Source organism: Theropithecus gelada, chromosome 7b (assembly GCF_003255815.1).
Source record: "Theropithecus gelada isolate Dixy chromosome 7b, Tgel_1.0, whole genome shotgun sequence".
Taxonomy (NCBI): Eukaryota; Metazoa; Chordata; class Mammalia; order Primates; family Cercopithecidae; genus Theropithecus; species Theropithecus gelada.
In genome coordinates, this window is record NC_037675.1 from 74,589,871 (window position 1) to 74,614,855 (window position 24,985).

The following is a 24,985-nucleotide window of genomic DNA, read 5'->3' on the forward strand; positions in this document are numbered from 1 at the left end:
TCCCAGCTCTGGCCAAGCAGGACAGCCCATCAGTCTGCCTTTCAGTGCCGGTGCTGCCTGGAGGCCTGTGCTGGAGGCCCTGGTGGACACGGGTGTGTGCCGCTCCCCTTCGGAGAGTATGCCACCTCCAGCTTTCTGCTGCCTCACTTTGTTCTCAGAGTTAGGGGTGGTGGATTCCTGGGAATTTTCAATTTTTGTATTTATTTTTATTTACATCGATCTATTGTCTTTTAAAAATGAGAAAACTGCCATGCAGGAAGGTTGGCTTGCCTGAGATGTTACAGCCAATGAGTGGCAGACCCAAGACTGCCCAGGCTTCATGCCTCCGTATTCCCTGCCCCCAAGCTTAGGCCACATTCACGGCACCACCAGGCCGTGATTGCAGTAGGCCACCCCGCCCACCACATCACGCAAATGCTGCTCATCTGAATCCCATCTGCTCTGCGTTATATTGTGTTTAATGTGCAAAATTTACAAAGCTCTGAAAACTGAAAGGTTTCTTATAAATTTGTCCATAACACCTGACTGAACTGCTGCGAGGCCATTTAGAGTCTTGATTTATGCCCTTTAGGAGGACATTTGTGTTTTGCAGCAGAGCTATGAGTGTGTATGTGTGGTTGTTTTGCTCGTTGATTTGGATTAAAGAGGGCTTGTGGCCGGGCTCGGTGGCTCACGCCTGTAATCCCAGCACTTTGGGAGGCTAAGGCGGGTGGATCACGAGGTCAGGAGATTGAGACCATCCTGGCTAATATGGTGAAATCCCGTCTCTACTAAAAATACAAAATAATTAGCCAGGTGTGGTGGCATGCGCCTATAGTCCCAGCTACTCGGGAGGCTGAGGCAGGAGAATCGCTTGAACCCAGGAGGTGGAGGTTGCAGTAAGCCAAGATCACACCATTGTACTCCAGACTGGGCAAGAGAGCAAAACTCCATCTCAAAAAACAAAACAAAACAAAACAAAAAAGAGAGAGCTTCTGGCCAAGCACGGTGGCTCGTGCCTGTAATCCCAGAACTTTGGGAGGCCAAGGTGGGCAGATCACCTGAGGTCAGGAGTTCGAGACCAGCCTGGCCAAGATGGTGCAACCCTGTCTCTACTAAAAATACAAAAATTAGCTGAGCATGGTGACGTGTGTTTGTAATCCCAGCTACTGGGGAGGCTGAGGCGGGAGAATCGCTTGAACCCAGGAGGCAGAGGTTGCAGTGAGCCAAGATCGTGAAAAGAGGGCTTCCAACCTGCTGGGAGTATTATATAATATGCAGTTTAGTAACTGCTAAAACCTGGAAAATTCTCAATTCTGAAACACGTTTGGCCCCAAGAGTTTCTGATAAGGGATCGGGACCTAGATATATAGAATTACAGTGATATGAAAGCTGTAAAAATAAAGAGCTTAGACCCAGTTTTGTGTCTGTACATCTTTCCGTGGCATTATACTATAAAGCAGGGGTCTAGGATAACAGGTCCCCACAGAAATGAGAGCTAGAGAAGCACTGCCAAAAAAAAAAGAAAAAAGTTATTTCCCCTCCCTTCAGCTTCAGGGAAGTCTTGTTTTAGGATTACGAGGTGCTGGCCCACTGACCTCTGGGTTGTTTCCAGGTCTTTGGCCCGAGACACAGGCTGTCTCTCAGTGTCTGGGCTGAGAACCATTCAGGTACAGAGGCTGAAGCCACAGGGTAGATGAGAAGTGCCCCAGGAGCATGGTGGAGGGCGAGACCAAGAGGAAAGGATCTAAACGGCTTTGACTGCTGGCCTCTGGGGCTACTAATCCAGGGCCCCTCTCCATGACAGCCCCCCGGGGACAGCACCAGGGACCACGGAGCCTGGCTCACAGGATCCGTCACAAGAGAAAAGGGACTTGCTGCCCTCTGCAACCATCCATGGGGCCACCACGCGGCCACAGGACACCAGGCTTGCCTGGGAGGCTGGGGTGCCCACCTGGAGCTTCGAGGCCTGGCGCACCCTCCAGGCCTGTGCTCTTGAGCGGGCTCCACGCCTTACACCGACCTGTGTGGGGTCTGGGCCAGGAGCTGCTCTCCCCTTTGGGAAGTGAGGGTGGGTTCCTCACAGCAGCTCCCTTAATGTCTCAACCAGCTTCTCCAAAGGAGGCCGTGGTTGGGGTCCCTGTGGTCAGAGTTTGTGTTCCCCTGTGGGCAGAGGGGACGAGAGCTGTGCCCGCTGGAGCTGCTGGCTGGGATCTAGTCAGAATCAGCATTGGAAAGCCCCTTCCTTTCCCACTGTCTTTGCTCTCCTTCCCCAGGCGCTGTCCTGCCTCCACACAGCCTCTCCCACATCCCAGTGCCCTTTCCAGGATCCGAGTCAGCGTGGGCCCGATGTCACTGAGGAAACATCCCAGGAATTCCTGTTCTTTCCCTCTGGATGGCCCTCTTGTCTGCGGGAAGGGTGGGAGGAGCTATTGTGTATTTCTGCCTCAGCTTTAAGGGTAAAACTCCCCTCCAAAGGCCAGGTGGCTTCTCTCCTGACAGCCACTTGTCAGACACACTGAGCCCTGGATTCCCACTCTGGTGGTCTGGCATGGTGCTTCGAAGAGCTGACTGGGATATGGCAACGTGATGGGGAAAGGAAGGTTGAGGTGGCATCTAGAAGCACAGCACGGAGTGGAGTTTTGACCCTCGCCTTCCCGCTGTTCCCGGCATTTGAATGACTGTATTAAGGGAAGTGAATATACGTATTGGGGGGCGGGGAGAAGTTAGAGAAATAAACGCAGACAGCCTCAGATGTGGAGTGTGTTGTCTTTTTTCCTTTTGGATTCCTAGTGGGCTGTGGCATCGGTTCTATGACTTTTATAGTAAAAATGTTTGAATACTCTGATTGTAAAATTCAGTTTAATCTAAACGGACACACACAGCACTAGAATGCAAGTCCCCACTAGACTGTAAACTCCCTGAGAGCAGACCTAGTGTGCTGGAGCCCACGCCTGGGAGAGGTGATTGCATCTCTTCCCAACTCCACGTCTTGGTAGCTTGAAAATAGCCATGGTGGGAGCACCTACACCAAACACTGTGAGAAGGAATCCACCTGCAGAGCAGTGCTGCCTCCTGCAGCGAGCTGAAGCGTAAATGGTTGCCACCACTGGACAAGTCTCTCCCAGCTTCTAGCACGGCGTAGGCACTCAGATATTTGGATGAACAACCTCCAAATGAAGGAAGAGGGAAGCAACATCCTCTAAATTCAGTTCAATGGGAGTTCAACAAATACCCTGTCCTGGTGGACATGCGTTTTCTGGGGCAGCTGCCATCTGAACTTCCACCTGGGGACCCTGCCAATTCTTGTTTCTCAGGTCCTGGCCATCAGGGTACAGGCATGTTCCTGTGGGGGGTGAGTCTACGAGGACCCTTCAGGGTTTCTTCTAGGGATGGCATGTGTCAGCATTGCCTAAAGGTGGTGGTGACACGAGTTCGGCGTGCAGCCGAAGGGCAACATAGATCCTGACTGGAACTGCTCCTGGACCACAACTAGGACATTGTCAGGGGTTCAGCCCATGCCCATGACTGATTCTTCAGCCCTCCTTTCAATCTGCGATCTCCCAACGCCCCTCCTCTAAGCAACTCTCCTGATTAAGCTGACTCAGTCTTTTTGTGTGGTGTGCAACCAAGAACCCCGAGGGTTGGTTCAGGCCCTCTGAGGCCGAGGCCGAGGCCGAGATGGGACTCCATGTGTGAGAGATCTACAGGGGAGCGTCTGTGAAGTTAAACTGAGGGGAGGAGGAGGTGCAGGGGGAGCCTTCAGAACGTGGTGTGGGGCTGAGTGCAGCCACTGGAGGCTGGTCACCAGCTACACTTCTCATAGCCCCTCTCCTGAGGCAAACCTTCGGGCCCGCCACGAACCTCTGGTACAGGGTATAACATGAAAATGGATCTCTGCCCTTGCAATGTTCACAATTATGAGAGAGAAAGAGAAACAACTGTATCACTGCAGTAGTTTGAAAGTGCTAGGGCAGGCCGGGCGCGGTGGCTTAAGCCTATAATCCTAGCACTTTGGGAGGCTGAGACGGGTAGATCACGAGGTCAGGAGATCGAGACCATCCTGGCTAACACGGTGAAACCCTGTCTCTACTAAAATATACAAAAAAACTAGCCGGGCGAGGTGGCAGGCGCCTGTAGTCCTAGCTACTCGGGAGGCTGAGGCAGGAGAATGGCGTGAACCCGGGAGGCAGAGCTTGCAGTGAGCTGAGATCTGGCCACTGCACTCCAGCCTGGGCGACAGAGCGAGACTCCGTCTCAAAAAAAAAAAAAAAAAAAAAAAAAAGGAAAGTGCTAGGGCAAAGCCCGGCACCAGTGGGAGCACAGAGGCAGATGTACAGGGAGGCTTCCTGGAGGAGGTGAATCCTGGGAGCCTGGAGGCTCTTGGCATTTTGCCCTCTTTCTTCTCTCCAGCCTTCCATCCCAACCCAACCACACAAAGAGATCTGGCCACTTCTTTCTTAGCCTCATCCTTAGATCTGCAATCTGCAGAGATGATGAAAATGTAGAGAACTGAGGATACACATAGGGGGAGCATGGGACAGAGAAATTTAACAAAAAATTTTTTAGAGACAGGGTCTTCCTCTGCTGCCCAGGCTGGAGTTCAGTGATGCAATCATAGCTCACTGCAGCCTCCACATCCCAGGCTCAATTGATCCTTCTGCCTCAGCCTCCCAAGTAGCTTGGCCAGCATTCCCCAACCTTTTTGGCACCAGGGACCAGTTTTATGGTAGAGAATTTTTTCAGATCTGGGGGCGGGGTGGGATGGTTTCAGGATGAAACTGTTACAGTCTAAAGCCTCATTCTGTTCAGATCATCAGGCATTAGATTCTCATAAGGAGCACACAAACTAGAAGGCTTGCATGAGTAGGTCACAATAGGGTTCATGCTCCTGTGGAAAATCTAATGCTGCCACTGATCTGACAGGAGGCGGAGCTCAGACGGTAATGCTTGCTCACCTCCTGCTGTGTGCCCGTTCCTAACAGGCCATGGACGGGTACCCGTCCGCGGCCTGGGGATTGGTGACCCCTAGCTTGGACTGCAGGCAACTGCCACCATATACCTGGCTAATTAAAAAAACGTTGTAGAGATGGGGGGTTTCACTGTGTTGCCCTGGCTAGTTATGAACTCCTGGACTTAAGCAATCCTCCCTCCTCAGCCTCTCAAAGTGTTAGGATTCCAGGCATGAGCCACTGCGCCCAGATCAGAACTTTTATTCAGCATCTAGTAGGAATTTTATGGAAGTAGGAGGTTCCCCACTCCACCACCTGCTGTATGAGTCTCAAGTGAGCAAGTTGTGGCTTAAGGAGGTGACCTGACCTGCCCAAGTGCACATACAATGAGAAGCAGAGCAGCCTTCCAGTGCAGGTCTGCCTCCGCCCCAGGCTTCCCCAAACCCCCAAGGCAAGGGGGTCTCAGGTGCAGCCAGTGAGTGGCACAGGGCCAGTGCAGAGGGGACTTGACAATGGGAAGGAAGGTCTTACACTTTTTCCTGGACTATTCTTTCTAAACCACCCTATTGTAATGCATCAGTTCTGTTCACCACATCTTTGTGAGGTAGGCAGAGGAGAAATGAGGCTTACAGAGAAATTCCCGCCCAAGCCAGTAATTGGTAGGGCCTGGCTGGTGGGTCTAAGACAGCCCCTTACCACTGCGTGTGGGTTCTGCCTCCCAACCTCAGGGTCCTCTTTGCAGCTGAGGTGAGGTGTAAGTAATCACAGCCCTGGGTGTCTGAGAAGAAAGGATCATAGCAAAAGCAGGGACACAGCAGGAAAGTGAGCTCCTTGGGCCTCAGATTCCCCCACTCTGCAGCGGGAGAAGCATTTTCCTCCCACTTGACAGAGGACCTTTGACCAAGCTCAGAAAAGTCCCAGCTGGTGGGGGCAGGGAGCGGGGCTTGTTGAATGGAAGAAGTGCTTTTCCTTTTTAGAGAGGCTGCGTGATTCCACTCCCCTTTCTCTGCCAAGCTTTATCTTTGCTTAAGAATTCACACAACCCTCCAGGGGCCCTGCTACAGCTGCTGCTCCTCCTGTCTCCATTGATAGGTAAGAAATGTGCCTGATTTAAACTGATTTAAACTGGCCATGTTTTATTTTTTTTTTTATTTATTTATTTATTTTTTTTTTTGAGACGGAGTCTTGCTCTGTGCCCCAGGCTGGAGTGCAGTGGCGCGATCTCGGCTCACTGCAAGCTCCGCCCCCCCGGGTTCACGCCATTCTCCTGCCTCAGCCTCCCGAGTAGCTGGGACTACAGGCGCCCACCACCTCGCCCGGCTAATTTTCTTGTATTTTTAGTAGAGACGGGGTTTCACCCTGTTAGCCAGGATGGTCTCGATCTCCTGACCTCGTGATCCGCCCGTCTCGGCCTCCCAAAGTGCTGGGATTACAGGCTTGAGCCACCGCGCCCGGCTAAACTGGCCATGTTTTAATAAGCATTTTGTCCAAACAGGGAGCTGCAGGAATCGGGGGGCTGAAGCGGGGCTGAGCTTCCCACTGGTGACTTCTCTTTGCCCAAATGAGGCCAAGGGAGAAGCGGCAGGGCCAGCAAGGGGCTGAAGGCAGGAGAGCGTGGGGAAGGGGATCAGCCTTCGCCACCCCACCTCAACCTCTCCCCAACTTCCCCCAACCTCCCTCCTGCCCAGGACCAGTTTCTAAAGATGAGTGAATTCCAGTTTCAAAAAAGGAATGGCAGGCAAAGAGTGTCTTGGTTGTGAAAAAGGACAACCAGGAAAACAAATTAAGTTGATCACATGTTGAGCCCCTGCCTTGATGCTAATGAGTGCCCTGGCACAGGCAGTCGGGCTGCATGGCAGGCCCTGACCCCGGGGATTCACAGCTGAGCAAACCACAGCAACAGGGACAGAAACCAAGGGGGCAGGACATGCACCCCATCGGCCTGGTGTGGTGTGGAGATGGCTTCGAAAGCAGGTGACATGCTGGGCACAGTGGCACTTTGAGAGGCCATGGTGGGAAGACTGCTTGAGCTCAGGAGTTCGAGACCAGGTTGGGCAAAATGGCGAGACCTGTTTCTATTTAAAAAAAGAAGAAGGCTGGGCGCGATGGCTGACGTCTGTAATCCCAGCACTTTGGGAGGCTGAGGTGCGCGGATCACCTGAAGTCAGGAGTTGGAGACCAGTCTGGCCAACATAGTGAAACCCTATCTCTACTCAAAATACAAAAATATTCGCCAGGCGTGGTGGCGGGCGACTGTAGTCCCAGCTGCTCAGGAGGCTGAGGCTGAACCCGGGAGGCGGAGCTTGCAGTGAGCCCAGATAGCACCACTGCACTCCAGCCTGGGCGACAGAGCGAGACTCCGTCTCAAAAAAAAAAAAAAAAAAAAAAAAAAAAGAAAAGAAAAGAAAGGGAGGGAGGAAAGTAGAAAGAAAAGAGGAAGGAAGTGAGGGAGGGAAAGAAAGAGGAAAGGGACATTTGACCAAGGTTTTGAGGGCTGAGTAGGGGTTTGAGAGGTAGAGGGGATTGGGAGGGTGCATGCTGAGTGAGAAAAGGTGCTGGGAGATGGGTAACAGCAGTGTGTGTGGAGAAACTCAGTTGTGGCTGAAGAATAGGGTCCAGGGGTGGAGAAGAAGGAAAGTGGCTGGACACAGAGGTGTGTTGTGTGTAGGGTCGGCATGAAGAGGAGCGGATAGGGCAAAGCTAGAAGGGTTAGGCAAGGGGAAATGGGATTGGAGAGGCGACTGGCGCTGACCCAAGACAGGACAGATAGGGTGACCAGAGTGGAGGATTAGCCAAGCCTTGGCACAGACCCAAGCGGGTGGAGGCCCCGGGCAACACCAGTCACCATGAGGGCCTCTCCCAAGGGCTCTGTCCTCCCACGGGGATTGGAGGTGGGTAAGGGAGACCGGGCGGGGTGGAGGATGAGGCCAGGCAGCTGCGGAGAGAGAAAGTCCCACCCCTGCGGGCGTTCCTTGCCGGCCGGCCGACCTCGCAGGCTTGGGCCTGGGCGGGCACCGACGGAGCGGCCCTGGGTGCAGCCTCCCGGCGCCCGCGAAGACAGGTAGGGAGGCGGAGGGACTGGAAGCCCGCGGGCGACCAGAGGCGGGGGCGGCGCACCCCGGGGCTTCTGTAGGAATTTGCTTGCCTGGCTCACGGCGACTGGAATGTCGGAGAAAGTGGGGGTCCGCAGAGGAGACCCCGCCCCGGCTCGCTCTCCCGAGGTGGGCGCACGGTCATCGCGCGGCACCGCGCGCCTCCGGCCGGGAGGGAAGGAAATGCCGGGAGCCGGGGAGCTGGTGCCGGGCGGTCCCGGCGCCCACCCTCCGCCCGATGGGACCTTCCTTCCTTCATGCGGATGCCGCTCCGGGTGCGTGGTGAAGGCGAGGCCCTGGAGACTGCGCGCCCCTCCCGGGAGGTGCCACTGGGCCGCGGGCCTGGAGGGTCCGGGAGCCCCTGCGGCTGCCGGCACCTGCGCGGCCATCCCGGGCCTCCCGTGGGAACCGCGCCTCGCCGCCTCGGGGGTGCGCGGCAAGTTCCTGGGGTGGGGACGCGGGGTGCCTGGTCAGGGCGGGACCGATGCAGAGGAGGGCCGTGCGCGAGGGCCACGGGGACGGGCGTCTGCGGACTGCGGCGGTCCCCAAGTCGGCTGGGGACCGTGCAGGGGGAGGCTCGGTCGGCGGCCACCCGCCTTCCCGCCCTCTGCGCCCTTGTGTGCCGGCCGCCGCCTGCGGCCCTAGCCCAAGGCAGACGCGTTCCCCAGGAACATCACGTTGAGGGCGCCCACCCTGCGTGCCCGGGACCACCTGGCCCTTGCCCTTGGGCGGCAGGAGAGGTCCAAGTTCCACGGCCCTCGGAGCAGCTCCGTGACCAGACCCCGGACTGGTCTTGGAGTCGAAGGGGTTGTTTGCCACTAAATGAACCGAAAAAACTGAACTTTTCAGACTTTGGAATGGCAGACACGGGCTTGGAGTTCAGTGCAATTGCAGCGGAGGCGGTGGTGTTCTGAGAAATTACAAGTAAAATTCTTCTTTCCCCCGTATTTTCCTCAGCCTAGCCCGCCCTAGCAGGCCTAGCCTAGCCCTAGCAGGGGGCTCCTGCTCTGGGAACTGCCCCCGACAGAGCAGAGGCAGGGCCCTGGCAGCAACTCCCCTCCCTCACCCTCCAACCCCAGGAATCTCGAACTTGACCACAAGAATAATGACTCAATGACTCACTGTGCCAAATTAACGAGTGTGTACATTGTTCAATGTGCCAGGTTACATTTCTGCTGAGCTTGGCTTCTGTATGCTGTGTTTTATCCTTGTAAGCAGAAGTCATTTTATACCTTAAAAAATTAGAACATACAGACTGGACACCTGCACCAAATAGTACACACCAGACTGCACATAGACCCGCCCTGCACACTGCACATGCACATTCCATGCACGCACACATCCAACCACAGACACTCCACACACACTGCACTGCACACTGCCCTGAGCACACACTACACTGTACTGCACACTACACTGCACCTTCAGGGCACACACGCTGTACCACACACTGCACGGCGCACACGCTGCACCACACACTGCACCGCGCACATGCTGCACCACACACTGCACCACGCACATGCTGCACCACACACTGCACGGTGCACACGCTGCACCACACACTGCACCATACACACGCTGCACCACACACTGCACTGTACACACGCTGCACCACACACTGCACGGCGCACACGCTGCACCACACACTGCACTGTGCACACGCTGCACCACACACTGCACTGTACACACGCTGCACCACACACTGCATGGCGCACACACTGCACTGCATACACACGCTGGTTATGGAGGCTGCTTATGGATCTTCCCTGTGCAGAGAAATGCTGGCCTGGGTTTTAAATGGGATACAATTAACATTTTTAGAACATTTGAGTTTTCAAAGTGTCTTCAGAGACTTGATTTTTTTTAGCCTATATTAGGAGTTTTTAAACATCTGATGTAATAGCTTTTTTAAAAGGAACCTTGCTGAATTAAAATAGTGAGTCTAATTACTCGGATTCTGAACTCCTTGTTTTTCAACCACATATAAGTATTTTTAATTGCTCTCTCTTTTTTTATCCCTCTGGAACCCTGAAACAAGTTGTTCTTGAACTTCTGCCAGTTGCGGATGGGCCGTTCGTTTCTCGCTCACACGTTGAGCTGTCCGGCGAGGCGCCCGCACGCTGTGTTCTCTGCGGTGCACCGAGGCGCGCCCGGCGGTCCCGTTGCGGGTCTCCTGGTCACTTGTGGGCCACAAGGAGCGACAAGCCCACACACTCGCGCCCGCGCCCAGGACAGCTGCTGGAGCCCCGGGCTGCTCTAACCCGCTGCGTCTCCTGCAGGCTGAGATGCGGCTGCTCCTGCTCCTGCCGCTGCTGCTGGCTCCAGCGCCCGGGTCCTCGGTGAGTGCGGCCCTGCCCAGCCCCCGGGAAGACCCTGCAGGGGAGGCGGGGACGGAGACGTGCGGGCCCGCAGGCAGCGTCCCTAGAAAAGGGACGATGGGCTGGGAGGAGGCGAGCCCGCGCCGCTGAGCTCCCTCAGAAAGGGCTGGGCCCTTGAAGCCGGCTGGCCAGGGTGCTCAGAACGGCCCGTCAGGCTGCAGGGCGCAGTTTGTAGGAATGGCACCTTCTCAGGGCTTCCCTCCTTCAGAAGGTGGTGGGAGCACTCCATGGAGTCCCCGCCAGTGCTGCAGAACCCCCTCCCCCAGGTGGTTTTCCAAGGTGGAAGGACAGGTGGGGGCAATGCTGGAACCAGTCAAGGTGCAGGGCTGGGTGGCCCATCCCACCAGACACCTGTCTTCTGCCTGGAGCCACAGTTTCCCCTAAGCTGGGGTGTTTGGACCTAGAGGTTTGGGGTGCCAGTCATTTGCTTTCCCCTTGGGGTAGCACCTAGAGCAGGGCTGTCCTATGGAACCTTCTGAGATGGCGGAAATGTCCTGTTTCTCTGCTGTCCAACAGGTAGCCCCTAGGTCCATTGAACACTTGAAAGTGGGTGAAGTGAGTTTTAATTTTACTTGACTTTAATTAAATTTATTTTTAAATTTTTAAAATATTTATTTTTGAGACAGAGTCTCACTCTGTCACCTAGGCTGGAGTGTACCGGCATGATTTCCACTCACTGTAACCTCCACCTCCTGAATTCAAGCAATTCTTCTGCTTCAGCCTCCCAGGTAGCTGGGACTCCAGGCATGTGCCACCGCGCCTGGCCATAATTAATTTAAACAGTCACATGCGGCTAGTGACTACCGTATTAGACTGCGAATTAAGACAGTGGACACAGGAAGCTGGCTGGTGGTCAGAGTTGCTGTTTCATTAACAGGGGCCCAAAGGCCAGGGCTCTCTGGAGAAGGTCCCTGGGTCTTGAGGATGTACAAGGAATCTTCTAGACCACAGGCCCCATCTTTGGGGAGGAGAGGGTCTGCAGAGCTGGGTACTGCCCTGGCTCGGTGCCTGGCAGAATAGAAGCCGCAGAGTCAGCTGGGCCCTGTCCTGCCCCAGGAGAAATCTCCCAGGGTGAGCCACAGCCCTGCCCACCCCTGTGTGAGGCAGGTAGGAGGTGAGAGAGGAAGGATCCCTGAGAAAGGACCCAAACTGTTTTCTGCCTTGAGGAGTTCAGGGGGAAATGCCACGTCTGGCGTCTGTGGGTGGAGGCTAAGAAGGACTCCTCTGCAGGGCTGTGTGGGGCAGGCAGGACAGATGGCAGTGGGCACTTCTCCCACTAGAAGTGGGTCCCATAGATGGGACTGGGCACTTCAAGAGCCCTGTGAACCCAACATATGCCACAGCTGGAGCGCAGGGTGGGCCAGAGCTAGCCTTTTTCATGTCCTCTCGACCACCTGCCAGCTACCCGCGGTCCCCTCTGCCACCCCATGAACCTTGCTTCCTAAATGCCACTCTCAGGTCGTTCAGCACGTGCTGGTGGCCCAGCTGCATGAAGGCCAAAGCCCAGGTGGAGGGGGCACCAGGACAGTGTCCAGGCCCCAGGATTAAATCCCAGAGCCACCTTGACAGCTGCATGACCGTAGGCAAATAATCAAGCCTTAGACGGCTCTAATTTGGGGGTAATAATGCCCACCCCAGAGGTTTTCATGCAGATGAAACAAATCAAGGTTTCCAAAGTGCCCTTGGTTCTCTTAAACCTCTTCTCCCTTAAGGCTGTGCTGAGTAGCCTCATCCGGCTGCCGCCTCCTCCTAGTGTGAGTCTCAGATGGGGCTGGGTGCAGCCTGGGCGGATAATTCTTCTCTCCCTGCCGTCTGTGACTCTGCAGGGGTGTGGCCCCGCTCACAGCTCCACTGCCTCCCTCCGTGGCTGGGGCAGGAGCCACCCAGTCCGAGCACCTTCTCTGGATCACCTATGCTGCCAACGGTCAGCCTGAACAGAATGAGCAGATGAATAAAGGCGGTGGCCTGCGTGCTCCCGGGCCTCAGCCTCTGCTCCCACCTGCATGCGGGTGTGCATGCATTCTGTCTCTCACACACACACGCACATTGGGCACTTGATTCCCCTGGAAACAGTGCAGCAGGAAAGGGGACCCCTGAGTGGCTCCAGGTGGGAGTTGAAGGAGGCATGGGCGGGGCGCCTAGAGCAGCATGAGACAGGTGAGGGCAGGCCCCAGGTGAGGCTGGCTGGATCAGCTCATTCCGGCTTCACACCACGTCGGGCAGTTCATGGTTTGGGTAATTACAGAGCAACAGTGTGCTCATGCTGCCTGTGGCTGAAGGTGCTTTCCTTCCTTGGAGAGACAGCGTGGAGTGCGTGGACAGAGCACGGTTCTAGAATGGGATGGATGGACTAGGGCTCTTGGCTAGTGGACACCTGCCTCACGGGAGCTGGGCACAGGAGGCAAGAGGGCATTCTGGAAACAGCATGTCTCTTAGGGGGCCCTTGTTCAGACCAGTCCTGCCCCCGCCTTATCCTCATGGCCAGGCGGTGGCTCCATTGCAGGGGTACCCCTCGTTGCCTTGGCCACACCAGTATGTCCAGCCCAGCTCTGGGGAAGGGTGGATTTTGCTGGCTGCTGTGCCAAGGAGCCAAGACAGACATCCAAACAGGCCTTGGTCAGAGGGTAATTGACAACCAGGCCCAGGCCAGCAGCTAAGAAAGCAGCCACCCCTAAAGACGTCTCCTGAATACTTAAAATGTGGGCTGAGGCTGTGCGTGGGGGGCGGGTGCCAGAATCCCAGCTGGGGCCGCAGGCTGTCTCTGGAACGTCACCCTTCACGCTCAACACTCAGCATCTTCCTTGTGAAACAGAAACTTGATCCAAGTAAATTTCAGTTTAACTTTCATTGAGAGAACACTTCGATGTTTTGGCTCACCGGTTTCGAAAGCTTAGAGATTTGTGTTCAAGTTAGACTTGAAGGAGTAGATGATTTTACAAAGTGAAAGCTAAGACCTTTCATCCGGCCAGCCCGTCCTTCTTGCTGGTGTGTGTGGTTCGGCAAGCTTAGCGTGGTCTGTGCATGACTGGTTCTGCCTCAGGGTTCTGGGTTTTGTTATACGACAAGGATAACTAGATGTTTGGCACCAGAGATGAGTAAACCTCCTTCCTCACCTGAGATCCAGCGAAGCTGCTTAGGGATCACCATGAAAGGAAGAGCCTGCTTTTCTTTTTTTGAGACCAAAGTGCTGGGATTATAGGAGTGAGCCACTGCGCCCAGCCGCTTTTCTATGTGACCACTGAGCTCTTTCTCTGATTTCCTTGAGAGCCTTTTCTGGTGATACCCTAAAAGAAAGTCCCCTTCCAGCAAATGTTTGCATGTACACCGTATGCCTCCTGGCAAAATTGTGAAGTTACATCTAATCCCTGTCCAACCCTGCAGGGAATCATCTAGCGTCTCATTTGATTCCCCCAAGTGGGTGGGGGCACAGCCCCGGCAGGGGAGCAGAGGCCTGTAGTGAGACTGGCTGGCTCCTGTGCCCACTTCTTCCTCTGTGGCTTCCTCTCTCTGCCTCACTTTTCTTATTCATGCAATGGGGTCTGTTGGGTTGTTGTGAGGATGAAATGAGATAATGTGTGTGTGGCATGTGGATTCCTGATGCCAGCTATAAGAGGTCCAGTCTTTCTGGTGGGAAAATGTATCTGCTAGGATTATAATCCTGTGTAGAGTCTCAAATAGCAGTTCTTCAATAAGACAGACATGATTCCTCTCTCATATAAACACCCAGGGGTCAGAAGTCTGGGGCTATTCTGTTGCACAAAATCCTCCAGGCTCTAGAGTCTTTCTATCTTTGCTTCACTGTTTGAAGCCTCTATTTCCAAGTTACCTCACAGTCTAAAAGGCTGTTCCAACTCCAGCCATCACATCTGCTTTCCAGACAGCCTGAAAGAGTACAGGAGGAAGGAGAAAAGGACAAAGGCTCATGCAGCCTCTCTCTTAAGGAGATTACTAGCAGCAGCTGCCCAACACTTGTATTTACATCTTACTGATGAGAACTAAGTGATGTAGCCACAGTTAGCTGCAGGAAGTCTAGAAAGTGTATTTTTAAAAAAATTTTGGGCAGCCAGGTACCCAGCTGAGTCAAGTTTTCAAGGGTTCTCTCACAATGGGTGGAGGGGATGAATATTGGGGTACCCCTGGGAGTCTCTGCCAGATTAGCAGGATCCCCCCATACTGCTTCCCTTTATTTTCTTTTAGGGCCCCGTCCCCTATATCACAGTTAACCCACAAATGCCTGGACCCGCAAACTGCCCCTGGCTGTAGGGTTCCTCCCCGCAGTGGTCCCTGAAACTCCAAACCCTTCCCAGCTGCTCCTGCCCCTGCCCTCCAGGCCTGGCTTTCAGCTGCTTATGAGGAAAGCAGGCTAATCCTGAAAAGGAATATGTTTTGGGGTGCCCGGCAGTGTTGCTGAGTCCTAAAGGCGGGCCCTGGAAGGGAGAATCCCAGGCTCCTTGATGGGTGAGGGAGTGTTTTTAGGCGGAGCATCCTTTGGAGGGGCCTCTGGGCTCAGGCTCTGAGTGGGCACTGCTGATACATGGTCCTGTCTTCTGCAGGCTCCCAAGGTGAGGCGGCAGAGTGACACCTGGGGACCCTGGGGCCAGTGGAGCCCCTGCACCCGGACCTGTGGAGGGGGCGTCAGTTTCCGGGAGCGCCCCTGCTACTCCCAGAGGTAGGAGAGACGAAAATGGGCCGGCTTGTTAAAGCAGGAGCAGGGGATGCTGGCTTCTGGGTGGTAGGCTAGGCAGTCGCGGCCTAGGCTAGCACTGGCCACATCAGCAGAACCCACCAAGCAGCAGATTCATTCTGGAAGCAGCATCAGTTTAGCACAGGAAATCAAACCATTTCCCAGGGCCTTCCACTCTGAGCTGGAGCACACGTGCTGCCTGCTGCCCCTGGTCTCCAGCTCCTGATGCTGCACCTGCCTGCCCTATGGCAGGTGCAGTCAATTTTGGTGGAACCAATAAACAATCTTCAACCGGCAATTCCCAATTCCTGTGGCTTCTTTGCCAAGTATAGATGTTCCCCATTTCAAGCGATTTATTAAGTGCTTGCTGTGTGTGCTGCACTCTGGCAGGGTCAGTGGAGAAGGTGGGGTACAGAAGGGGTAGTGAGGTGCCTCTGTCCCAGTATAGGGGTTGTTCCTGAGAACCCTGTGTGAGGGGGAATGAGAGACCAGGAATGATCCTAAAAGCCTTATACTGATGTCCTGCTTAGATCGCAGGATGGCTGTGCCAGGCGGGTGGGTATTACATCTCATGCAGAGTCTTCTCTGGGAATCTGCCGTAAGAGGCAGTGGAGTGGTCCCGCCTTAAATTCAAATTACAGGGCGGGTAGGGCTCTGAGTCCCGCTTCTCCCAAGTACCAACACGGGTCGCTCACGCCCCGCCAGGGGATTTATGGCATGGGGTCGGGGGGGCACCCTCTCACCTTGCTGCTCCCACTGGAGAGCCCCGCAGAAGTTGGGGCCTGCAGGGAGCCCCAGCACGGGGGTGGGGACGTTGGGTCTCGGTCCAGGTCCTCCCGGTGCTCTGGTCCCGCAGGAGAGATGGAGGCGCCAGCTGCGTGGGCCCCGCCCGGAGCCACCGCTCTTGTCGCACTGAGGTAAAGCCCACGGGGCGCGGGCGAGGGCACCAGCTACCCCAACCCCTCCCGGCCAACGTCCCCACAGGGATGCCCGCCTCTGGCCGGGGGCTGCTCGGTTGGCCCAGCCTGGGGTCCTCCTGCCAATCCACAGCAGGGCTGCGTGGGAGCCCGTTCCTCACCCTGCCCCCGGGGACTGGCCTTGGCCTCCACAGCCTAGAGCACCATGGAGGGGCGCGCACAGGAGTCCGGGGGTCTGGGGGGCAGACTCCACCTCCAGCGGCTCGGGGCAGGCGAGGAAGATTCCTGGGCTCCCTGGGCTGGGGCGGGCGGCGGGGACAGGGCGGGGAGGGAGGTGGGCGGACCTCGGACTCCGCCTCCTGGACCCCGACTTCCCTCTGCCCCGCAGAGCTGCCCCGATGGCGCCCGGGACTTCCGGGCCGAGCAGTGCGCGGAGTTCGACGGAGCTGAGTTCCAGGGGCGGCGGTACCGGTGGCTGCCCTACTACGGCGGTGAGCGCGGCCGGGACCCCTCTCTCGGGGGCCTCTTGTATCCATACATTGATGCCACAGTTCCTATTGCCGTATTATAGAGGCGTTTTCATATATATGTATATATACACACACACGTATATTAGAGACAGTCTCGCTGTGTTGCCCAGGCTGGTCTTGAACTCCTGGGCTCAAGGGATCCGCCCGCAGCGACCTCCCAGAGTGCTGGGATTGCAGGCGTGAGCCACTGTACCCGGCCAATTTTTTTTTGACTGGGCGCGGTGGCTCGCAATGTACAGGGAATCTTCTAGACCACAGGACCCACCTTTGGGGAGGAGAGGGTCTGCAGAGGTCCCTCGTGAGAGAACAAGAGGTCTTACTTTTTCTTTATTTTTTTTCTTTTTGTTCTTTTCTTTTTTTCTTTCTCTCATTCTCTCTTTCTCTCCTGTTCTTCCTTTCCTTTCTTTCTTTTCTTTTTCTTTTTTTTCTTTTTTTTTAAGATAGGCTCTCACCCAGGCTTGAGTGCAGCAGTGCAGTGTCAGCTGGGCAGCCTGGAACTCCCAAGCTCAGTCAATCCTTCCACCTCAGCCTCCTAGATAATTTAAAAAAAAAATATGGAATGCTTCATGAATTTGCACACCATACCTCCTCAGGGGTCAGGGGCTGTGCTAATCCCTGTATCATTCCAATTTTAGTGTATGTGCTGCCAGAGCCAGCATTTGTCAAATACCCCATCGATCAACCCATAATGAATCAATCACCAGTCACCCCCGCTGCCCCCAGCGCATGCCCATGGCAACACAATGGCAGCTATTTTGAGGTCTTTCCATCCTTTCTCCCCTTATGTGTGTATATTTTCAAACGGAGCTATAGTGTGTCTATACCACTTTGAGCCCTGTTTTTGCTCAGTCTGCTATGGGAAGCGTTCCTCCTGTCACACAGAGACGGATGTGGGCAGCCCCAGGAGCAGTAGGAGTGGTGCCCCCCGGTCATCCTGCAGGAGGGGCTGGAAGGGACTTGGTACACCAAGACTTCATTTACCAAGGATCCGGGGGCCAGAAGAGATGGTCTGAGTACCTCTGAGGAGGGTATAAGTCATTACTTTTTAGATAAATACAGTTCAGGAAAAAAACACCCACGTAAGCACCAACAGGTATGTCATTAAGCATTTTAGATGAATCAGAAGATTCCCCAAGACAAGTCTTCTGAGTGTTCGTTTTCCCTGCTTGCTGCGCATGACCTCTGGAGACCCCGTGGCACTCTGAATTCCAGATCAATGAGCACTCGTATCCTGTGCATGTGTGGGTGGGTGTGTGTGTGTTGTGGGGATCGTGGCTGTGGCCCAGTGGGAGTCTCATATCCTGTGTGTATGTGTGTGTGTGTGTGTGTGTGTGTGTGTGTGGTGGGGATCGTGGCTGTGGGCGTGGCCCAGTGGGAGTCTCATATTCTGTGTGTGTGTGTGTGTGTGTGGTGGGGATCGTGGCTGCGGGCATGGCCCAGTGGGAGTCTCATTCTGTGTGTGTGTGTGTGTGGTGGGGATCGTGGCTGTGGGTGTGGCCCAGTGGGAGTCTCATATCCTCTGTGTGTGTGTGTGTGTGTGTATGTGTGTGGTGGGGATCGTGGCTGTGGGCGTGGCCCAGTGGGAGTCTCATATCCTCTGTGTGTGTGTGTGTGTGTGTGTGTGTGGTGGGGATCGTGGCTGCGGGCGTGGCCCAGTGGGACTCTAGCTTTCAGTATTCCCTCTGGATCCTGAAGTGGACACATGTCAAGAATAATTTGAGTATATTCACATGATAGAAAAATTGGAACACAGAGGAAAGTGTAAAAAGATAGTAGAGGGATACCTTCTATGGTGTGGAGATGATTATAATCCTGTTTGTACTTTTGGGTTGTTTTAAAATGTGTATATATTTAGATAAATATAAAAATTAAGGTTGGATGCAGTGGCTCGTGCCCATAATCCCAGCACTTTGGGAAGCTGAGGCAGGACGATCACTTGAGTCCAGGAATTTGAGACAAGCCTGGGCAATGTGGTGAAACCCCATCTCTACCAAAAATACAAAGATTAGCCAGGCATACAAAGATTAGCTAGGCATGGTGGCACACACGTGTAGTCCCAGCTGTTCAAGAAGCTGAGGTGGGAGGATCACTTGAGGCCAGGAAGTTGAGGCTGCAGTGAGCCAAGATCACACCACTGCACTCCAGCCGGGATGACAGAGTGAGATCTTGTCTCCAAAAGAAAAAAATTAAAACCAGGCCAGTTTCAGTGGCTCCTGCCTGTAATCCTGGTTCTTTGGAAGGCTGAGGCAGGAGGATCATTTGAGCCCAGGAGTATCATTTGAGCCCAGGAGTTTTAAACTAGCCTGGGCACCGTAGTAAGACCCTGTCTCCACAAAAAAAAAATTTAAAAAAATAGCTGGGTATGGTGGCATGTGCCTATAGTCCCAACTATTCGAGAGACTGAGGCTGGAGGACCACTTGAGTCTGGGAGGTGGAGGCTGCTGTGAGCTTTGATCGTGCCTCTGCATTCCAGCCTGGGAGACAGAGATCCCATCTGAAAAACATTAAAACCAGGAAAAAGTTACCCTCATCCTGCCCCTTTCACAAGATCACTGTTAGCATTTCATCTTAGCCCCTTTCACATCATTCTCTCCATATACACTTACATATTTGTAATTATTGCATATTAATCACCGTTTTGCATTCTGTGTTTTAAGCATCTTCCCACACCATATAGTTTTCACAATCATCATTTGCAACTTCATAGTCAGCAGGTGTAATATTCCATTGATAATTTGTTTAAAGAGTAGCTTGTTATGGCCGGGCACAGTGGCTCACACCTGTAATCCCAGCACTGTGGGAGGCTGGGGCAGGCAGATCACCCGAGGTCAGGAGTTCAAAACCAGCCTGCCCAACATGGTGACACCCCATCTCTACTAAAAGTATGAAACTTAGCCGGGTGTGGTGGCGCGTGCCTGTAGTCCCAGCTACTGGGGGGGATGAGGCAGGAGAATCGCTTGAACTAGGAAGGCGGAGGTTACAGTGAGCCGAGATCGTGCCACTGCACTCCAGCCTGGGCAATAAGAGTGAGACTCCATCTCAAAAAAACAAAACAAAACAAAACAAATAGCCTGTTGTAACCACCTCAGCTGTGGTAAATAATGCTGAGGTAGACTTCTTTAAGTACTTTGCTTTTTCCTTATCCTGGTCAGCTGTGGTAAATAATGCCGAGATGGACTTCTTTAAGTGCTTTGCTTTTTCCTTATCCCGGTCAGCTGTGGTAAACAATGCTGAGATAGACTTCTTTAAGTACTTTGCTTTTTCTTTATCCTGGGACTTTTCTTCGACTTGATCCTTAGAGGTGCGACAGATTCAGGGAGACGGCCCCTTCTCCTTGGGTGGGGGCTGCTGCAGGGCTTTCTGACCCATGCTTTCCTGTTGCTAGGGTAGGCCTTGGGCCCTGGGGAGGGGCGTCATCCAACCTCAGGATCTCAGTCTTGCCTTCCTGCCCACCCCAGCCCCAAACAAGTGTGAATTGAACTGCATTCCCAAGGGGGAGAACTTCTACTACAAGCACAGGGAGGCTGTGGTCGACGGGACGCCCTGCGAGCCTGGCAAGAGGGATGTCTGTGTGGATGGCAGCTGCCGGGTGAGTGGTCCCCCAGCCCCTCCCTGCCTCCGGGCTGCCTGGGGGCTCAGTGCGGGTGTTTCCCTGTCCATCACCCACAGGCCCAGGTAGCTACCATGAGCTTGGTGTCTTCTCAAGTTACCAGAACACCAAGCCCAGCTCCTAGGGTACCTTGCAGGCATCACAGATGCCCTATGGCCCCTCACCTTCATTCTTGGAGAATGCTAGCCCTACAATAAGAGAAACCCTCTGGGTGGCAGAAATCCGGCTAAAACCGAGTTCAGAAAAACAACAGGGACAGCCGCAGGTGCATGAATGAGGTGCCACTTGGCTTTCCTCTCCGTGGGTCCAGCAGCAGGATCGGGCCTGTTCTTCCCAGGAGGTGTGGAGGTGGCCGCCAGCTGCTCCGGACTTCTGCTGTGGCAGCCTGGCCCCTCCCAGAGAAAGGGGGCCTCATTCCCAGGAGTTTCAGCCACCAGGGGTTGGGACTTACCCTGAACCACTCCAGCCTCCCCAGACCCACATTTGGGGAGCTCCATTCAAACTCTGCGGGAGAGAGGTGGCCCTTCAAGGAAAACAGGGCGTTATTACCAGAAGGGGAGATGGGAGCTGAGCAGATAAATGGATTGTCAGTCACAGGCCAGTCCCCTGGCTTGTGACTGAATCATTCCTGACCACCCTATTCTGCCTGGGCTGCGCGGGTGCTGGGGTTAGGGTGTGACGGGGCCCAAGGCCTGATGTGGCCATGATGCCCTCTCCCATGCCTCCCGCGTCTCTGCCCACAGGTTGTCGGCTGTGATCACGAGCTGGACTCATCCAAGCAGGAGGACAAGTGTCTGCAGTGTGGGGGTGACGGCACGACCTGCTATCCCGTCACAGGCACCTTTGACGCTAATGACCTCAGCCGAGGTGGGGGTGGTTCCGATAAGGGGCTATTGTCTGCCCCTTCCTTGCCTGTCCCTGCTCTGGCCTAGGCTCCAGGCCAAGTGGCCCTCATGGCACCCGAAGGCTCTGACCATATCAGGTCACGTCTGAAAGGCCCCATGTGGCCTTTGGTTAGGACCCTTGCCCACTTGTGCAGTCCCACCTCCTGCCACTGCTTGGATGCTCTCCCCATCTCTTCCCGCTCCCGGTGTGCTCTGGGTGCCCTGAGCCTTCCCGCCACCCTGGCTTTTGTACTGCAGCCTCTTCTGCCAGGGTTGCCGTTCCCAGCAGCTCGGCCCGGTCTGGCTCTTGCGTACCCTCCCTGCCCCCATTCTGTGCTGCGTGGCACTTGGAGTCCTTGGCGGCCACTCCTTCCTGCTGTTTCAGTGGTGCCGGGGGAGGGATAGCCCAGCACCCTCAGCACCTGTGTCTCTGCCCCCACCAGGCTACAACCAGATCCTCATAGTTCCCGCGGGTGCCACCAGCATCCTCATCGAGGAGGCTGCTGCCAGCAGGAACTTTCTGGGTGAGAGCCTGGGGTTAGGTCCTGGCAGGTCTGGGGCTGCAGGGGGAGGTGTGGCCGTGCCTCCTGCCGCTGACTGAGGCGGTCTCCTCTGCGCAGCCGTGAAGAATGTTCGCGGGGAATACTACCTCAATGGGCACTGGACCATCGAGGCGGCCCGGGCCCTGCCGGCAGCCAGCACCATCCTGCATTACGAGCGGGGTGCTGAGGGGGACCTGGCCCCCGAGCGGCTCCATGCCCGGGGCCCCACCTCGGAGCCCCTGGTCATTGAGGTAAGTGGGGGTGTGGGGAGAGAGGGTGAGTGGGTGGCTCGTGGTCCCCAAGAGGCTGCCAAGCTCTGTACATGGGGGGTTGAGTGGCTCTGGGCCTGAGCCTGGCAGGGGGCTGTGGGGTTGTGGAGGGTGTGGGAGTGCCCCCCAGCAGCAAACCCCAACAAAGACTCTCCCATGGCAGCTCATCAGCCAGGAGCCCAACCCCGGCGTGCACTACGAGTACCACCTGCCCCTGCGCCACCCCGGTCCTGGCTTCAGCTGGAGCCACGGCTCATGGAGTGACTGCAGCGTGGAGTGTGGCGGAGGTGCGGGCGTGGATGGACCAGGGGAGGGTGTGGGCCCTGTGTGCCGGGTCCCATGGCCATGGGTGAGCAAGTCGCAGTCCCTCCTGGGGAGATGGATGAGCAGGCGAGAAATCTCTGTGTTATGGGGGTGGCTTTGAGGAAAACCCAGGGATCTGGGGGACTCCATGAAGGACCCCAGCCTAAGTGAATAGAACCAGAGGGGGCTTCCCAGAGGCAGCGGCATCTCATAGGAGACAGACTCCCTTAGGAACAGAGACTGGGCCTGGGGTCAGTGATCAGGTGCCAGAGCAGGGCTCTCTCACAGCAAAAACTCTCTGAGCCTCAGTTTCCTCATCTGCCAGTTGGGGATGATGGTGGCACTTGCCTTGGGGAGTCATCTAAGGCTGAATGGGGATGACCTACGGGGTGAGTGCGGGATGGCGCCTGGCCCGGGGAACACGCTTAGTGAATGTTGACTGGTGTTTACCCGCCGTGGCCGGGCCTCTGCTCAGGTCACCAGTCCCGCCTGGTGTTCTGCACCATCGACCATGAGGCCTACCCCGACCACATGTGCCAGCGCCAGCCACGGCCGGCCGACCGGCGCTCCTGCAACCTTCACCCTTGCCCAGAGACCAAGCGGTGAGGCCTTGCCAGCCCCTCTACCTATGATGGGGCCCAAGAACTTGGGTGGGAAGGGAACAGGGCCTCCAAGCTGCTTTAGGTGTAGAACAAAAAGGCGGGGGTCCAGGGCCCCCCACACTGTTACTGGGGTGTGGGAGAGGTGGCAGCTATCCCTGGGGGAGGCAGAGAATGGGCCTGAGCCCAGGTCTGGTCTCTCTGCCCTCTTGTGACCACGAAGTACTCAGAACACCCAGGCTTGGTGGCAGGAGGGTTGGAGAAGGTTCTAGAGGTCTCTGTCTGTCTGAGCCAGCAGAGGGTTTGGCTTGGCAGATGCCGAGGGGTGGGCCAGGGGTCGGGCCACAGGGCCTGCTGGCATTGGCCATGCCTTTGTTCGTGCACAAAGGACTTCTTACCTGCACCGGCCTGGAGCGTGGCGCCTTGCTGGGGCCCAGCGAGTATGTGGGAACAGGTAACCTGCAGGTCACAGGCTCCCCGCAGGGTTGGTGCCAACCCGTCACCGCTTGGCCTTGGTGGCAGCGGGCCTCCTGGGATGGTGGCAGGCTTGGCTTTGCATGGGGCCACAGGGCTGCTCTCTCCTCTGGGTCCTTGCACCTGGGGCCCGGCAGAGCTGCTCCACGCGTGGGTGAGCGCACCCTCTCCAGGAGCTGCCGCTGACTAAGGTCAGACTGAGAGGAATGGAGTCTGACTGGGAGACAGGGACCTGGTGGGAAGGAGAAAGGGGGATGGCGTTGAGGACCGGAAAGCCAAGGGGGAGGTGCGGGGCTCTGAGTTGTGGGGAGTACTCAGAGAGCCTGGCCCGGTGGTGGGGATGCTCAGGAGTGCCTGGGTCGTGGCCTTTGTTCAGGCCAGAGGTTCAGAGGATGGGCAGGGGTGGGCATCCTCAGGCCACCTGTGTGAGTGAGGGCTTGTGCCTCTCAGGGCTGGGTTTCTGCCCATGCTCCCGGGCCAGCCTTACCTGATTCCCCCTCCTGCCAGCTGGAAGGCAGGGCCATGGGCACCCTGCTCGGCCTCCTGCGGAGGAGGCTCCCAGTCCCGCTCTGTGTACTGCATCTCGTCTGACGGGACCGGCGTCCAGGAGGCTGTGGAGGAGGCTGAGTGTTCCGGGCTGCCTGGGAAGCCCCCTGCCATTCAGGCCTGCAACCTGCAGCGCTGCGCAGCCTGGAGCCTGGAGCCCTGGGGAGAGGTGAGGCCCCTGGCCTGGATGGGGCTGGTGCTGGGCCTGGGCAGCAGCAGGGAAGGGCTGGAGTCTTGTCCTCTGCTGTGGAAACTGAGGTCCTGGGAGGTAAAGTGACCTGTCAGGTCATCTTGGAAGCTGTGGCCAAGGCTGGGACCAGAAGCAAGTACCTGGATGACTGGTCCAGGGCTCTTCCTTTTTCTCCAGGATCCCGGGGCAGGGTGAGAAAGGCCTGGGCAGGAAGAAGCTGGGTGTGTTGTTTGGGGGCAAGGGAGGGGTTGGCAGTGTCTAGGCTGCCAGTCATTGCTTCTGGCACCTACATATATTTAAGTTGCAAACGAGTGGAAAATACAAATGGGTGACAACCTCAGTCTGTTGTCAGTAGCCATGGTTCAGGCTGTGTGACCTCAGGGGAGTGACTCAGCCTCTCTGGGCCTGGGAAGGACATGGGTAGTGGGTGCTATCTGCCTCCATGCCAGGCTGGTGGGCTGCTAGCCGTCCGACCTGGCGTGGCTCCTCGGGGCAGGGCCGAGCTCCTGCTGACAGCCTTGTCCTTGCAGTGCTCTGTCAGCTGTGGCGTTGGCGTCCGGAGGCGGAGTGTGACTTGCCGGGGTGACGGGGGTTCTTTGCTCCATACTGCAGCGTGCTCCCTGGAAGACCGGCCACCTCTCAGCGAGCCCTGTGTGCATGAGGACTGCCCCCTCCTCAGGGACCAGGCCTGGCATGTCGGCGCCTGGGGTCTGGTGAGCGCTCTACACCCCACACCTGCTGCCTGAGCCTGGCCTCCAGCAGGTGGCTGCACACGAGCGCTGTCCTTGGACCTAACACGGGCCACTGCGCACGTTCCCCTGCCTCTCTCCATGTGGGTCCCCACCCCTAGCCTCACCCTCAGGGTCTCTCTCTCCCACCCCTGGGCCTCAGTGCTCCAAGAGCTGCAGCTCGGGCACTCGGAGGCGACAGGTCATCTGTGCCACTGGGCCACCCAGCCACTGCGGGAGCCTGCAGCACTCCAAGCCTGTGGATGTGGAGCCTTGTAACACGCAGCCCTGTCATCTCCCCCAGGGTA

At 56.0% G+C, this 24,985-nt stretch overlaps 1 protein-coding gene across 3 annotated transcripts in view; it reads left to right on the forward strand.

Moving 5' to 3' along the window:
- The first annotated feature begins 7,902 nt into the window (after positions 1-7,902).
- Positions 7,903-24,985, forward strand: part of PAPLN (papilin, proteoglycan like sulfated glycoprotein) — a 37,748-nt gene continuing 20,665 nt past the window's right edge. For 2 of the 3 annotated variants that reach the window (XM_025391794.1, XM_025391795.1), the window contains exons 1-13: positions 10,152-10,362; positions 14,955-15,070; positions 15,942-16,002; positions 16,391-16,493; positions 19,991-20,121; positions 20,886-21,009; positions 21,470-21,550; positions 21,647-21,819; positions 22,001-22,124; positions 22,616-22,742; positions 23,721-23,928; positions 24,480-24,662; positions 24,841-24,982. In XM_025391794.1, the coding sequence (XP_025247579.1) occupies positions 10,309-10,362; positions 14,955-15,070; positions 15,942-16,002; positions 16,391-16,493; positions 19,991-20,121; positions 20,886-21,009; positions 21,470-21,550; positions 21,647-21,819; positions 22,001-22,124; positions 22,616-22,742; positions 23,721-23,928; positions 24,480-24,662; positions 24,841-24,982 (1,627 nt within the window). In that variant the 5' untranslated portion in view covers positions 10,152-10,308. Of the gene's footprint in view, positions 7,993-10,151; positions 10,363-14,954; positions 15,071-15,941; positions 16,003-16,390; positions 16,494-19,990; positions 20,122-20,885; positions 21,010-21,469; positions 21,551-21,646; positions 21,820-22,000; positions 22,125-22,615; positions 22,743-23,720; positions 23,929-24,479; positions 24,663-24,840; positions 24,983-24,985 lie in introns of those variants that run through there. The other variant, XM_025391796.1, reaches the window with a different exon arrangement.